The 17,340-nt window shown below is 34.0% G+C and overlaps 1 protein-coding gene across 2 annotated transcripts in view; it reads left to right on the plus strand.

The window, feature by feature from the left end:
- The window catches only part of ERBB4 (erb-b2 receptor tyrosine kinase 4), a gene marked incomplete at both ends in the record, with an annotated part of 1,148,799 nt that overhangs the window by 828,629 nt on the left and 302,830 nt on the right, over positions 1-17,340 (plus strand). For both annotated transcript variants that reach the window (XM_082631569.1, XM_082631570.1), the window contains 6 exons: positions 1,747-1,888; positions 5,649-5,762; positions 5,885-6,011; positions 11,052-11,125; positions 11,980-12,070; positions 14,180-14,379. In XM_082631569.1, the coding sequence (XP_082487695.1) occupies positions 1,747-1,888; positions 5,649-5,762; positions 5,885-6,011; positions 11,052-11,125; positions 11,980-12,070; positions 14,180-14,379 (748 nt within the window). The remainder of the gene's footprint in view (positions 1-1,746; positions 1,889-5,648; positions 5,763-5,884; positions 6,012-11,051; positions 11,126-11,979; positions 12,071-14,179; positions 14,380-17,340) is intronic.

Here is a 17,340-nt window from a genome sequence, read left to right on the forward strand (position 1 = left end):
GAAGAAAAGAGAAGAAAAATGTTAAAAGTATACAGAAGAATAACAAAACAAAACAAACAAACAAAAAAGTATACAGAAGATGCTCAGCAGATCTTGAACTGAGACCTTTTCCCTTGCCTATCACCAGACATGGGATTGAAGCTTGATCTGGACGATGCTGAACAAGTGTTTCAAAACAGTAATTTCAAAACAGTAGCAACAATAAACACCAACAATTGATGTTAACTTTCACTTAGAAACTTCACTGCATTTTTTTCATGGTTCCATTATCACAATAAGCAGAGTGCTGAGTGAGCTTCAGAATTCTCATTTCATTACTTTTATGGAATGGTCCAGTGATTCCATTTTGGCATTTAGTACAGAATGTTCAAGAATGCCAGACCAATACCTTGGTGTAAGTTATGTTGTATTGTATGCTGTCTGGAAGGTAAACTTGTTTGATTTCTCTGGCTTATGTCCCTTTGTTGCCAAGCAATCTGTGCACAACACTGTATAAAATATATTAGTAAAGCAATTATGAGGACACATGAAGTTTTATACCCATAAATTAAAACATACTGAGTTTCCTAGATTGGTTTTTAATAGATTCTTCCTGGAGAGTGTCATCTTAGTGAATAATGTATTATCAGTGAATCTCGTTCTGATTATGCATCTCGTAGACCATCATCAGGGAATTGTCATGTTTGTGATAAAGTGCTTGCTAAAACAACAACTGATTAAGAAAATGTATTGAGGAAACAGAATAAATTAGTGCTTATTAATAAGCATGCATACAATCTATGATGATATGTAAAATATAGCTTGAGTTCACATTAGCTTGCCTTCCAAGACCTAAATTATTCCTATGAATGTTTAAATTGTTAAATTAAAATAATTAGTTCATCCCCTGTTTTGCTAATCACATGTTTTTATGTACTTATACATATGTTCTCTTTTCATATCAAATACCTAACTCTTAGGTGGTACAATTGTTTTTAATCATTCTCAAATGCATTTGAACATATTAACAAATTGAGGTTCTCAATACAAATATATGTCAGCAGAAACAAATTTACTTGAACTGGTGACTTTTAGTAAATGGTATGACATTATGAAAAAGACCATATAGGAAATGGTATCATATTATTTAATTATGGGCTAAGTATAGCTACTTCTTTACATTTTGGCATCGTACCCCCTACATTTACACTTGACTAGTCACCTGCCAGAGACTTTTCTTTAAGTCCAGTTTGAATGACCATCACATTTTCTCACTATACAATGGTGATGAATGGACTTACCATATCACTTAAGGCACTGAACTCTCCAAACCAGCTTTAAGGAAAGTCTAGCCTGTACAAATGGAGATTTAGTTGTCGCTGCCAGACTCTAAGACTCAACATAAACCCTTTGGATAAGGGTAAGCTTAAATAAGTTTTCACTATTATCTAACTTTAATAATTTAAACCAATTGTCAAGTTTAGAAATCAGTGGATAGATACCAAGCAATTGGAACATCAATAACTGTAGATGGTGTATTTACTGATATTAGAAAAATAGTTTTGTAAAATTGAGAAGTACAAAACAAATATGAAGTTAAAAAATAAGCCCTTACAACTAGGAAGTTATCAGATTTTCCAGTTTTTATGAAATTGATGTACGCTGAGTAAACAATACAACCTATCACAGAACTGTTGTAGCAGTGTCCCTTTAACAAATATTATGAAGTTTATTTTTAAAACAAAATTAATCTTTGCTGTGTTGCAGGCCTGCATGAACTTCAATGATAGCGGAGCATGTGTTACTCAGTGTCCACAAACGTTTGTCTACAATCCAACAACCTTTCAACTGGAGCATAACTTCAATGCAAAATACACCTATGGAGCATTTTGTGTCAAGAAGTGCCCACGTAAGTAACAGGATAAGAAGAGCCAAATCAATTAGCTCATCATTTAAGAACAGAGGAATTTCATGTAAGTTTATTGAATTTCAAAATTGTGACAATATTGTGAATTACTTGAGAATGGGTACTATTATTATCATTTCACAAATAAGAAAATTAAAATTCAAAAAATTGAAGTGATTGGTTCATAGTCTCAGCAAAGTAGTGGCATATTTGAAGTTATAGTACAGTGTCATTCATTGACTTCTAAACTCAATATTTTCACTATATGTCAGTGGTTTTGCACACGATTTTGTTCCTCAGAAGAGTGATTAGTTAAGTAGCAGCAAGCTATGTAATGAAAGAGATCTACTCTAATAACAATGCATTTTCACCTAAAATTATTTATTATTATTTATTTGTAATAGAATATATAGCATTATAGTTTTAACATCAAATCCAATGTTAAACAATAACAGTGGATATAAAGGGCATGTTAAGGGGCCTTTATCAAATTGATAACTAATCCTGGGGATTCAAAATGAGCAATTTAGCTTTCATCAAGAATAGTATATGTCTCAATACTTGTTCAAGTCAGTTTCTTTGCTTGAAAAGACAAATGAGAGAGTTCTTCAATGTTGTACTTACTGGAAGGCTAAAAAAAAATTACTACTTTTATCCACATACTCAATTAAAAGAAGACTTTACATTCTACAGCACACAGATATTGTGTTTTTGTTTCTGTTTTGCTTTGTCCACGTGATGAAGTATGAAGTATAAGGGACATGGTATTAGAGTGGCTTTGGTTATAACTTTGCTCACTTGTTAGTCGTGTGATTTTAGATGAACTATTTAGTTTTCTATTTCCTCCTCTTTAAAATGTGGATAATCATATGTACCCTCTCTCTTTCCCATATACATTATAAAGATCAAAGGGATAGGTGATAGGGTTCAGAGGAATAGTATGTAAAAACAAGTCTTTGAAAGCAATGATGATTCCAGCCATTATTATTAAATATTTTATATTGGTTAAAAGAATAATTATGAGTATATATATATATATATATATATATATATATATATATATGTAACATGGCTCTAAGTTACCATTTTAAAATCACAGACACACTAACTCTAGGATAGTAGAGATTTTTCCATCTTAAACAATTTTATATCCAAAGTTATGTTTTTGATCTAACAACTTCTCATCTAAAGTTACCCTATATTTCCCCATCTACTATCTTGCAAAATACGGGGCTTGAGAGTATTGTAGAATGTGGCTAGATGATGATTTTTTTCATTTTCTTAGACAAATGTCCTCCTGCTCTATTACTTCATATTATGGTGGCTTGCCCCAAAGGTAGTCAAAACCATGTTTTTTTGAGATTTTTGGTGCTTTCCTTTTTATTCAAGCCCCGAGGTTGAGGCCCAAGGCTTGGGTTGGAGTGGAAGACAAGAAAAAACCTGAGCTAGGGACTTTTCCTTTTCTTTATTACATCCTTTGTAGTGTCTCATCTGAAGTCTCTCAACTCCTAAGTTTTGACAAGGGGCTAAATACTTAGGACTGGTTTTTGAAATTAAATGCCCAGTTACCATAGATATGGTAACTCATAAACTACCTTTCATGGATTAGTTTAGGTCTATCCAATTACAGATTAATTTAAAGAACTTCATTATTTATCTATGTAAAATTCAAATCTTTGAGGGACCTTGATCATAAGGCATGGTTTGCTAAACTGTACCTGTCTTAGAAAAACATAGATGTTCAGTTTCTAAATACTGGCCTACAATTCCTAATTCAGAATTCTAAAATTCAAAAACCCGAAACAACAAATATTTTTTGAAACTAATTTGACTGCAAAATCTGAACCTAACTGGTAATGAAGATATTTATAACCTTTTCTAAAAATTTCACTTGGCATAAATTGCTGCAAAAATGTGGAAGTTTTTAAATACAAGGTATCCCTAAAGACCTTGCAGAAAGGATGTTTACACCTGTTGCAGGTTGGGTTCCCTTGAGACAGAAACTATGGTTGTTTAAGAAGTGTTCTCAGAATCAAGACCCATGAGGGAAGGAAATGAAGCGAGATCAGGCTGTGACGCAGTCTCAGCAAAGTGTCTCTTTTGTGGTGGATGCCCCCTAGTGGATATTAACTTGGAATTGAATGATTTTCACACTTTATACCCACTCCCATGGATTCATATATATGCCTCTAACCCAGACTCCCTTCAATCCCAATTCCAGATTTTCCAGTACTTCTTCTCCCAGGGCAAGCCACTGCTCATGAGTTCATATTTATTCTAAACTCCTATTTATTCCCTACAAAGTAAAGGATCATTTGCACTACCTAGAACTATGCCCATTGGTGGGACTTTTCCTTGCCACTGTATTTCAAGTCCACTCCTGACTGAGGCTGCAGGGCAGCTGCCATCCATTTTCAGCTGCTTGCACACACACCCCAAGCTTGGTTTTTGTCTTCCTCTGTCAGCTTGTCATACGTGCCCTCTCTTGGTCCCCATGTGGCCATGGGTATGAGCTTAGTGAAAGGTGCCAGCACAGTGGTGGATGACTTGGGGGTTTGGACCACCAGCTTATGCAGTTTACTTGTGCGTCTGCCCCTGCTCACATCAATCCCAATTGTACTGCTTCCATCTTACAATGGATTGCTGTTGGACCTGCTCAACATTATGATGGTTTTTAACAAAACCTTGTGTATGATGGGCAATTCTGGCTACAAGATCAATCCGTGACTCATGGTTAGGTAGTCTATCTCTGCCAGGACTCAGAAGTATGTCAGGAGTTGTTTATTAAATGGTGTGTAATTCCTAGAGGTCTCAGCTGGGATTTTCTGGTCGGGACTTGCCATAACTCCACGTGGCACATTTTCCCACCAGAGATACTTCTAATGTCATAGAGCCTCTTGGGTTTTGTGATCCAAGTAGCAGAATTGCTTGTACCCCAGCCTGTACCTGCATCATGTACCTTTCCTGCTCTGGGTCCTCTTCAATGTTGTAAGCCTTCTAGACTACTGAATGTTGGGCCAGAAGCTGTTTTCCCAAACATGGAAAGATGCTGCCTTCAAAACTCAAAGCAGCCTAGCAGGTATTGTGTTTTCCCTTTATTGTGGGAGGCTCTAGATGCAAAAATGTGTCCTTATTTTTGGGAGCGAATGTTCTGGCATATTCCAGACCACTGGATTCCTAAACATTTCACCATGTCAGGTAATTAGATGTTCCTGGTTTACTTAGTATACCTTTCCTAAAGTACTGCCCTTTCAAATTTCATTTTGTTTCTTCATGTAAAACTATGGGAGAGTTTCTATGGCACTCCATTGAAAGATGAACACATTTTAAACATTTCATCTCGGATATGAAGTGCACTCCCTTCATCCAAGGCTTCATTTGTGCTTCATATAACTTGAAGTATTTTTAGACTTCAAACTTGCATCATGACATGAAATGAAGTGGAACTACTGAAAAACACAAACTAAATGTCATGCAGTTTCCTAAGTCTATAAAAGAAATTCATTATCTTGGGGGCAATTCAGAATGTGGAGCAGTAGTCAAGCAAGTACCAGTTCTTGTTAACACACACTGCCCTTGGATTTGAATGTAGGTGTTCGTAGATGCTATTTCAGGTGGAGATATTTAGACAGAGTTGTTTTAGGGAAAGAAACATACATACTATCATTTTCAAATGGAAATAATTTTCAATCCCTAAAGTATCTTGTTTTAAAATATTTTGCTGGACCTCAACATTATTGTTAATTTTACCTTTTTTTATCAGATAACTTCGTGGTCGATTCCAGTTCCTGTGTGCGTGCCTGCCCTAGTTCCAAGATGGAAGTAGAAGAAAATGGGATTAAAATGTGTAAACCTTGCACTGACATTTGCCCAAAAGGTGATGATATTTTTTTTCATTTTATAATGAAAAAATACTGTTATTTTATAATAAAAATGCAACAATTTATTGACTAAAGAAAAATTTTCTCAGTTCCCTAATTGTGCATCTTGTTTCTACAGCTTGTGATGGCATTGGCACAGGATCATTGATGTCAGCTCAGACTGTGGATTCTAGTAATATTGACAAATTCATAAACTGCACCAAAATCAATGGGAATTTGATCTTCCTTGTCACTGGTATTCATGGGTCAGTATTACATTTTTTGTGGAAAATTGTTTTACAAAGTGCAGACAAAGCTTAAGAGATTCTTTAGTTTTGTCTGTTTGATTCCTTTTGACACAGAGTTCCACTACACATTAATGCTTTCCTCCAACAAAATCAAATGCCAGATTTCACCAGCAGTGATTGTAAACCAAATTTTGGGGGTACATCCAGATTATGAATTTGGTGACAACTTAGATTTTAAAATATAGATTTATATATAAGCTAAGATGTATTTATATGCCATTTCCCTCAAATCCATAGATTTCAGTAAGCTTGGCACATTTGTGGATATGTTTAGGGAAACAGTATCAGTCGACAAAGTGGGGAATTTCATTCAATTTCCTAACCAATTAGTTCAAAACAACATAAATTAATGCATCTCACAGAAAACAAATCAGTAAGTTGAAATTCTGAGCTTTCAGGTATTTTCTTTGCCCTGCTGCATCTTTTTCTGTTTTAGACTTGGGAAGTTAGTGATAAATCTATTAAATGAATTTCATTTCATCAATAAAAATTGTAACATTTTCTGGGTCCCTTCATTACAGAACCACCTGCTGTTTTTAACTGGGAAAATGACCAAGTTTGCATCCTTTCAACTGCAATGAAAATATCAATATTTTTACTTTATATTTTATCTATTTGTGTATATTACTACTTAATCCCTAAATATTAGTGCTACGGGCTACAGATAAAAAAATATCACTCACATATTTCAATTCAAAAGATTACTCTAAATATATATCATTTCTAGAAGCAAAACTATTTAACACATTATGAATAAATACGTCAAATAGGAACAACAAGAGAAATAGAACAAAGTGTTTCCATTCAAATAAATTACCATAGGTCTTAGTACATAAAGCATTTCTTTACTTTAAAATATAGCTTTTAATATGGGTCTGTGCCAGAAACTGTAATAGTATGTATTCACTTTCTGTTATATTTGGTCTAAGATGTGTTTCTTGTTTTGTTTTGTTTTTTAAATAAGATCCAGATTTTTAACGTCTCTTTAAAAAATATGTGCATGTGATTACTCTTATTTTACATGGCAACAATCTATTGGAGATGGGTGGTACTATCATTTTGAGATGGGACACATTCAGTCGGCTCCACCATGGACAATCTGTATTGAGCTGTGTGGCTTCCATGTCAAACAGCTCCAATGTAAAGTTGAGAACTGGGTTAATAATAAATACCTACATCCTCTGGTTGTTGTGGAGATTCAAAATAAAACAAAATATACAATTTTTAAGCGTTCAGCCCAGTGCCTAGCATACAGTAAACCTTAATAAATGGTATAAAAAAAGGAAAGAAAAGGGTGGGGGAAGGAAAGGAGTAAAGGAGGGAAAGGGGAGAGAGAGAGAGAGATAAAGAGTGAGATTGAGGGCTTCCCTGGTGGCGCAGTGGTTGAGAGTCCGCCTGCCGATGCAGGGGACAAGGGTTCGTGCCCCGATCCCGGAAGATCCCACATGCCGCGGAGCGGCTGGGCCCGCAAGCCATGGCCGCGGAGCCTGTGTGTCCGGAGCCTGTGCTCCGCAACGGGAGAGGCCACAGCAGCAGTGAGAGGCCCGCGTACAGCAAAAAAAAAAAAAAAAAAAAAAAAAAAGAGTGAGATTGAAAAGTAACAAAAATAGAAGTTAAAAATCACTAACCCCCCCAAAAACAAAAGAAAGTTAAAAAAAAGGAGAAAACACTTCAAGAGGAAAATATCAGTGACTATATCTAGTATATAGCATAGCATATAGTGCAACAGATAATATTTCATAGAATACTGGAAACCAAATAAAGACAAAGTTATTTTCATGGCAATCCTTACTTTACAATAAGTCATACTTCCTAGTTCAGACGACTATTATTTGTCCTTAATTATAGCACTTAAATTTAACATTATAATTAATATTATTGTGTCTTAAGCATAATATATAAGGCATTTTCCAGGACAAATATATATGTGAAATATGATATGTTCCTCATTCCAAGTCTCATGCCAACAAGAAACATATTCTGAAGCCTTTCCCTTTCATTTTAGGAAAGTATTGATATAAAGTTAATTGAGTAGGTCTCAGACACTTATGTATAGGCATATGTGTATTCATGTATGTAATATGTGTGTGCATATGGACAAAGAGAGAGATTTTAAAGATGAATAACATGAGGTATTTATTATAAACAGAATACTTTCAGTAAATTAACAAATTTTTTTACTTAATTTAATTTCCATTACCCTAAATCTTCTACTAACTAGTTTTTAATAGGATATATGGTTTGATTAAAATAGCTAGGGTGTTTCTTTAAACTAATAGAAACGAAAAATCCATAATTAAGTAAGAGTGTACTTTTCAAAAACAAATTTCTGCAAAAAATAAAGTTACTGTGAAGTTGTCAACTAAAATGTTAACATATAAAAGAGATCAATGTTCAGTTTATAGCATGATACCGCCATTGCTAGAAATAAAATAGGCACTCTTACTTCCTTATTTAGAAAGGGAACTGCAGGCAAAATTCAGTGTTCAGGGTTATCATAGGATCCCCTTTCATGTCTTGTCATGTCTAATAATGTTCCTGTGAATATGCTTAGAGCAACAAAATGCTCACCAAATATGCATGTTCATGCTGTGTCACAGTGTGACACAAACAAGAACGTACTTAGATGATAGACTGTAATGATGATAGACAATGGAAAACAGATAATGAGCTTGGTGAAAAAAATAACGTGATTTCTATGGAATTGTGAAAATATGTTTTTCTCTCTTTATCCTAAGCTTTATTTTGGATCACCCAACACAATAATAGGGTGGACATAATGTTTTTTTTCATGGTCCTGAATTTAACTAGGAAAGTCCTCAATTTTAAAATCTATGGATTTCAAGTGGCTGTAGGGTGGAGCACCCTAGGGGTACTTTTAAGTTGTTAAGTGGGATTCTGTCAATTTATTTTATGAGAGTCCTGAATCTCTAAAATTAAGCATATAAAATTTCTGTGGTCCACTGGGCTTCATGTGAACAGTCCAGAATTCATTTCATTCCTGGCAACCTGGAAGTGTTCTCAGTAAAGGTTTGGACTGACCCCATTACTGTGTGCTTGCCCTGAACTTTGAGTGTTCTCAGTAAAGCAGAAATATTTGATTATATGGCTAGAGCTATTCTAGACACTGCTTTTCATCAAAGAACAAATGTTGAAAGTTCATTCTACTACTGCAGAGCTATTTCATGTGTATGCTGACATCTTTGCACGTTAGAAAATGATAGCAACTAGAATTTTCCCGCATGATGAACCTAATTTTGTGGCTCCATTTTCACCAAAAGCATAGATATTCATTCTATACATCTTCAGTTACAAATAGAGAAAGTTTGCTAGAATATTAATTTAGACTTTAAGCTTTTGAAAGATATTCATGTCACATTAAGGAAAATCTTAATTGTTTATGTGTGAATTATGGAGACACTCATTTATAGTATTTCCAAGCCTTCTATAACATGCCATGTTAAACTAGTAGCACAATGTATTGATTATACTTCTTAGTTTTTCTCAGTTTGAAGCAGTAATTTCATCAAGCAAGATTTTTTTTCTTTTAAAAGACATTGGATGGTTCACAGTATAGAAAATATGCTGATGAATCAAGCAGAGAGAGCCAGTAAAAGGTGGTTCCAGAAATCAAGGTTGCTGAACTAATAGAGAATGTTTTCAAGGCTTTAATGCCAGGATGAATAAATGCCAGTGGATTCAGAATCAAATTCTTAGAAGAAAGGTCATATGCTTATCTGTTTGTCAGGGGATTGTGGAGCACATTGACTGATAGCCTCCAATGGATCATGTATCTTAGTGTTTATTCCCCATGTGAAAAAGAAGGTTTTCAGAGACTGGTAAAACAACAGATATCCAGTGCAAGGATAAAATTCAGTTGATTGCTAAAGGTGGATACAAACTTCTAAAAGAGCCTAATTCCTTGTTTTTAGAAAGTTTGATCTCTCTTGGAGAAATGACCAATGAATGGAATTTAATTTTTCTCTGAAGAGTATATGTTAATATAAGGTTTCTACTTGCCCAGAATAGCACAGAGCACCTTTCAAAGTAATAAAACCTAGAAAAACTACTACATATTACTTAAGAAAATCTGAAAGTAGTGCTTGAATTACTGAGAAATGTTTAATCTTATGTTTATATTTGGCTTAATATTCAAGAATGTAATTATTTTGTATGGGCAGGATGTTATAAATGAAAAATATTTTCCTAAGATGAAAACTTCTGAAAAATTCCATTAAATATTTAATTTTAAAGGTATTTTATATTAATTTTTGTAAAGACAGGGCATTTATGTATCAATAACATTAATTACAAAAAATATATTTATGCATTAGGAGATTGTATTTTTAAAAATCCCCAAAATTTACAACACATTTTGAATATTGTTCAATTTGTGGTAAATTTTATTTTCAAATGTTAGTATGATTCATATAGAGGGAAGCAAATAGTTCCTGTCATATGAAAGTGTACATAAATAAACAGATAGGAACAAGATTGCCCTGATAGATAAATTTGAAAATACAGAAAAATAAAAAGGTTTACTTCCTGTATTTTTTTCACCCTTCTTATGAAATTACAGGTTCTGTTAGCAATTTAGTATGCTTTGAGGAACCCAAAAGGCAATTATTCTCACCATAACATAATTTATTTGCAGTGTATATTTTTCCAATTGAGAATAAAATTTTAAAGGCAAAATAAAATGGTTAATAGATGGAATTGCTATATTTGGAGGTTTATTCAGGATAGTCAAATTGAACCGTTCCTCTGGATCTAGAATAGCCTTCAATGAAGAACTCATATTCTGTGTCATCAAAATTTCCTGAAAGTACCTTTTAATCCTCTTCCACATCTAGCATAGAAAATCTAGATAAAACATTGCTAACCTTCCTATTGCTAATTAAAATTCAATTGGAATGAAATGATTTTTGTCACATTTCTCACATTTTCACCCCTTTATCTAATTTTAAGTTCGGCTTCATTTTTTTTTTTCCCCCCTAGGGACCCTTACAATGCAATTGAAGCCATAGACCCAGAGAAACTGAACGTGTTTCGGACAGTCCGAGAGATAACAGGTAAGTTTTAAAGTGAGTTTGTTGTGCTATGAACTATGTGAATTTTAGTCTTTTGTTAAAAATAGTACATAGTATTGGAATTTTCAAAGCAAATTCTAGTTTTGAAAACACGTATTATTTTAAATAATGGGTGTCTTAGTTCCTTAGCATCTGTGCACCTTTTGAAATCTGTGGAATTAAAAAAAAATCCTTGAAATTTTGATGTTACTGTTTTTGGAAATGTCAGTGGATTTTTGAACCCATGTGTTTCTGTTTACTTTTCACAAGTACTATTGAGGATGGGTAGCAGGTAGGATTCATTTAGCACGTGTTTATTGAGGACCTAATATGTTCAGAGCTGTCATAGTAGATGATATGGGGCCCATAGACATGAATCAGACATGGGTTTGCTATCAGAGAATGTAAAATCAAATAAGGAGGCTTAGTCATATACATAAATGTCTTAGAATACAAAACAGACAGCTGTTGTAAGTGTACAGATAAGGTGGCAAAAGATTTCAGAGAAATTAAACTCTTTGTCTAGTTAGACTAAATAATTTTTCCATTTAGAAGAATAAATCAAATTAAGAATCATCTAAATCTTTAAACCATACACTTATGTGATTCTGTATGTATATATTTTTGGTGTTCATTATTTTGACATTCATCATCTATTGAGTGTTGTAGCCCAGAAGCTTTGGGTAAGACACTGAATCTTGGAAGAAGAAATGTGATACAGAATGGTTCAAAACTAGGAATATTTGCTGCCTTTTTCTTACCTCCCATTTTCATCATATTTTAAGAATAATTGGTATTAAACACTGTTACTGAGACAATGATATTCTGAATTATTTTACTGCCCTTATCTTTTGTAGGTTTCTTGAACATACAATCATGGCCCCCAAACATGACTGACTTCAGTGTTTTTTCTAACCTGGTGACCATTGGTGGAAGAGTACTCTATAGGTAGGTGTATATATTCAAAGTTACAGGTCTCTGCATCATGTGTACATTATGTCATAGCCATCAGACTCATTGATTTACTGATTCTAGAAATATTGGTTTTCCACTTTAAATTCTAAAGGAAAGCTCAATGAAAAATACCCCTGATTGTGCTTTAAAGTATACAACTTGATTTTTCAACTGCCTGTCACTTAAAGTAATTTTAGTGTTTGGCAGTTGTGGAGTACATGATGTGAACCATAAAACTGAACCTTCTTTTTGATCATATGTTATCATAATTAAAAGATAGACTTGAATAACTTTGTAATGACTTCGGTGTATCGGATACAAATACTGTTTTACCAGGAGGTTCTCGTTTTGTCTCTGGAGCTATCATTTGAACAAAGCATCACAGCGCTGATATTTTAGAATTTGGTCCACTATGCTACATGAAAGGCTGGTTAATAATGGACAGATAATCGGGGCTCAGAAGGATACTGTTCTAAAGTTCTAATGTCAATATTTTATTCACATAATAAAAATATATGTTTTAATATTTATTAAGCCACTGTTTTTATTTTACTTCAGATTTCATCTGCACAAAATTAGTGTTTATGAACAGTTAAAAGTTTATTTATATAAGGAGACCTTGATAATTTTTCGACTTAAGTCCGAAAGATGCCTAAAGTCAATACTGTCATTAAATATTCTATAATAATGGTTCACAGGAAGTCCATTGAATTTTGCTATTAAAACAGGTATATCTGTAAGAGGTTCTAAAATGTAAAGGGGAAAAGTGCTTAATAAAAAAGGATAGTTGAGAGGGCTTCCCAGGTGGCGCAGCGGTTGAGAGTCCGCCTGCCGATGCAGGGGACACGGGTTCGTGCTCCGGTCCGGGAAAATCCCACATGCCGCAGAGTGGCTAGGCCCGTGAGCCATGGCCACTGAGCCTGCACGTCCGGAGCCTGTGCTCCGCAACGGGAGAGGCCACAACAGTGAGAGACCCACGTACCGCAAAAAAAAAAAAAAAAAAAAAAAGGATAGTTGAGAGATATAATCTATTCAAATGCTATATGGAACCAATTTTTACTATCCATTGAATAAAGTGTTATAAATCTAAGTCAAGGTATTTTTATGCTCACATTGTAATCAACAACTAAGGGTGGTTATGATGGGAACAAAGATCTGAGAGAGTGAATTACATCCCATTTGGGTACACACACACGTTATAAATCTGTATATTATAGTTCTCCATGCATGTGTATATATAAAACACATGAAAAAAAGTCTGAGTACTAAAAGCAAAGCAAATTTAGAGGACAGCTTTGATTTCCAAAATATAAAATAATGTTCATAAGTTGAATGAAATGTGGGAAACACATTTAGTCTTTAGAAAATGGAAAAAGAATTTAATTACAAAGTGGACTATGTTGAGAAAACAACATCCTTGAAATGATATTTTGTTTCTACAGTGTAGTTGTTATTTAAATTTTAGAGATGCTTTCTCACTTGTCCAAGCCTTCTGAGTATTTTTTTTTTATTTTAGTTTAATTTTATTCTTCTCTTTAATTTTTAATATCTCCTATCCTTATACATTTTTCAAGTATTACAATTAATGCTTTGGTTTCTGAGGTATAAATTAAAGCTAAATATCTATGGTCATTCTCTGAGATATTTACCTTCTGAAAGTGTGTCTAAATCTATTAAATAGTTAGAGTAAAATTAATGTCTTACTTTGGATAGATGAACAGTCACCCCATAAACATTTATTTAATTATTTAGTCTTAGTACAAGATTTCATTCTTGAAGAAATTAAGATTCAGGGGTTAAGAGGGAAGGCATTGAGCAGGTATGTCAGTGGTACATACATAGACAGAGACAGAGATATCATTAATATTCATAATTATAAAAGATGGGCATTTTTTGGGGGGTCAAGTGATTACTTTTAAAAGAGTCAGCATATAGCATTTAAAGAAATAGTATTTATATCTCAGGTTTATTAATTCAATCTTTTTTTACACTCTATTAACATTCTTTTTGGATTAAGATATGACATCCTTATTTTACTCCAAGAATGCATGTCATGGCCAGAAATTATTACTGTTCAATTTTTTTCCTCTGCCCTCTCTTTAGTGGCCTTTCCTTGCTTATCCTCAAGCAACAGGGCATCACTTCTCTACAGTTCCAATCCCTGAAGGAAATCAGTGCAGGAAACATCTATATCACTGACAACAGCAACCTGTGTTATTATCATACCATTAACTGGACAACGCTCTTCAGCACAGTCAACCAAAGAATAGTGATCCGGGACAACAGGAAAGCTGAAAACTGTAGTAAGTACATTACCCAAACATTAAAAATCTAGAAACCTTAAACATTTTTTTTCCTCATTCTACATTGGACCAAACAGCTAAACATAGTGGTGGGTCAGAATTTTTGTCTTCTTTTTCTCAACCCTTAAAAAAGGTTGGTATAAAATAATCAAATGGGTAACTTTTTATAATACATTGCATGTTTTTATAATGTATTTCATGTTCTCAAATCTTGCCTAATCATAAGAACCCTCCTGTGGAGGTTTAGATTCAATAGGTGTAAGTGGAGCCTGGGAATCTAAACATTTAATAAGCATCCTGGGTAATTCCTTGGATCCAACCAATTTATGGAAATCACTCTATTAAATTTTCTGTTTATTTTTTGTTTCAGAGAATTTGATAACATAGAATAATAAAGTATTTGCCATTTAGGAGTGGTGAAAAAAAAAAAGTGTTCTTCTGAAATGTGTAAAAATGCTGTTCCAGAAGTTTGCTAAAGTTCATTTCATAAATGTGTTTTTGTAGGCATGGAGCGATCTCTTTTTTCATGTATTTTACTACTTTTTGATCCATTCCATCACTTCTTTGTTACACAGAAGCAAATAATGTTTTCATGAGTATATAACTAAGTCATTCCCATCTTATACTTTGATACTCCAATGATTAATACTTAATTCTTGGGGCTTCCCTGCTGGCGCAGTGGTTGAGAGTCTGCCTGCCGATGCAGGGGACGTGGGTTCCTGCCTCGGTCTGGGAAGATCCCACATGCCATGGAGCGGCTGGGCCTGTGAGCCATGGCAGCTGAGCCTGCGTGTCCGGAGCCTGTGCTCTGCAACGGGGAGAGGCCACAACAGTGAGAGGCCCGCGTACCACACACACAAAAAAAACAAAACAACAACAACAAAAAAACCCCTTAATTCTTCCCTGTTTTTCTCCTGGGTATTACTTTATTCTGCATCCTATAAGTGCTACTACTATGCATATAGTAGTGACTTACTTATAATAAATATAAAATAAAATGACAGAATTGAAAGGATCTGTTTACAAATGCATATTATTGTTGTGGTCATGATAAGTCAGTCCTTTTAAAAGTCACATTTCTTTTTTTTTTTTCTTTTTTTTTTTTTAAAGTCACATTTCTTAAGAAACATTTTGCTCTTAGGAAGTCTTCTTGCTTCTTTAATCTCACCATTGGAACAATCACAAGGGTACACATACATAATAATTAAGTTCATTAAGTATGTGAATGAATACTATAGGACTTTAAAAAAAATGTAAACTCTTAAGAGGCCAACATGATTTAAATTTACCAAGTAGTCTGTGAACTAATTAATTAATTTATACCCCACCTTGTACCAGAAAGAGTTTAAGTCAGCTCAGGCTAGCAATTTTTATAAAATATAATTTGTGAGGAATTCACATTTTAGCTCTTTTGGATCCTTAAAAGTATTTTGCAGAGAAAAGAGACCTATTGCAAGATGAGATTCCCGTTTTGAGTGAAGTTAAGTTCTTATATATTTTTCTGTCCCTCATAGAATCAAGAAATATAAAATATTATTATATATCAAAATATGCATGTCTACATTGAATGAGATTTATCCTTTCATTGAGCCTAGGTTGTTTCCTTGGTTTTATACATTTCTGAAACCTGACAGAAAGCTTGCTTTTTTTTCTCTCTCTCTCTACTTAAGCTTCTTATCCCACAATACTATATTTATGTTTGTACATGCCCCAGACAAAGTAGATTATTCATGGAAGTAAAATAGAAACTTTTTCAACACTAACATAAATACTTCCCTAAGTCAGGGTTATACTCTCCTTTTCTTTCACTTACTTCAAAAAACAAAACAAAATGAAAATAAAACAATAGTACCTCTACCTTTTAAAGGTAAGGTTTTGGTATGAAGACAAAAAAAAAAACAAAAACACAAAAAACTAAGAAACAATAAAAGAATGAGAGAAAAACATTCTTTTTTTTTTTTTTTTTTTTTGCTGTACGCGGGCCTCTCACTGCCGTGGCCTCTCCCGCCGCGGAGCACAGGCTCCGGACGCACAGGCCCAGCAGCCATGGCTCACGGGCCCAGCCGCTCCGCGGCACATGGGATCCCCCCAGACCGGGGCACGAACCCGTATCCCCTGCATCGGCAGGCGGACTCCCAACCACTGCGCCACCAGGGAGGCCCAACATTCTTTTTCTTTAACTCATTTAATCATTTCACAAATCCCTTCTTTTACCTTTTGTAAACCTGAATAAAAAGCAAATGGGAAAAGAAAATGTGGAAAGAAATTAAATGTGAAAAAGCAAGATAGGAAAAATTTATGTAATTATTCCATATCTCTTTAAGACTCCAAAAATTTTGAAAAAACAAAAGAAGATAAATAATAATAATAAATTAAAAATCTAACATTTTCTTCATCTTTCAGTGTTAGGTCTCTTGGAGGTTTATCCATTTTTCAAACCATGAACATATTTTATAGTTGACTTTACAGTTTCAGCAAGAAATGAAGCAATTAGAAGAAAGCAGTTTTGTGGTGCTATAATTTAATATTAAACATATAATTTTTCATTTTTAACATCTTAGAGTAAACATTTTTTGCATGAAATCCATTTATCAAAATTTGGGTTTCGGTCTCATAGTACATTGGATCCTGCATTTTCAGAAATGTAATTATCCTATAAACTTGACTTCAGATGTGTTGCTGATGTTTACACTGAACCTGCAATGGCTGCCCACATGTGATTAAGGCCATTTTATCATCCATAGTATTATCTGCAAATAGGAAAACAAATATTTGCTTCATTTTAAATGTATTTAAATATTGCATTTTTAGACATTCTCTCTTAATATACCACACACAAGACATATATGAACACACACACATATTCATTACAAGACATATGGATACACAGACATACAGCATAAGGTGTGTATTCATATGCTCACACAACACATACACATGTACACAACCCTTGGACACATA

The sequence above is a fragment of the Mesoplodon mirus genome (genome assembly GCF_964341445.2).
Source record: "Mesoplodon mirus genome assembly, chromosome: 8".
NCBI classification, from domain to species: Eukaryota; Metazoa; Chordata; class Mammalia; order Artiodactyla; family Ziphiidae; genus Mesoplodon; species Mesoplodon mirus.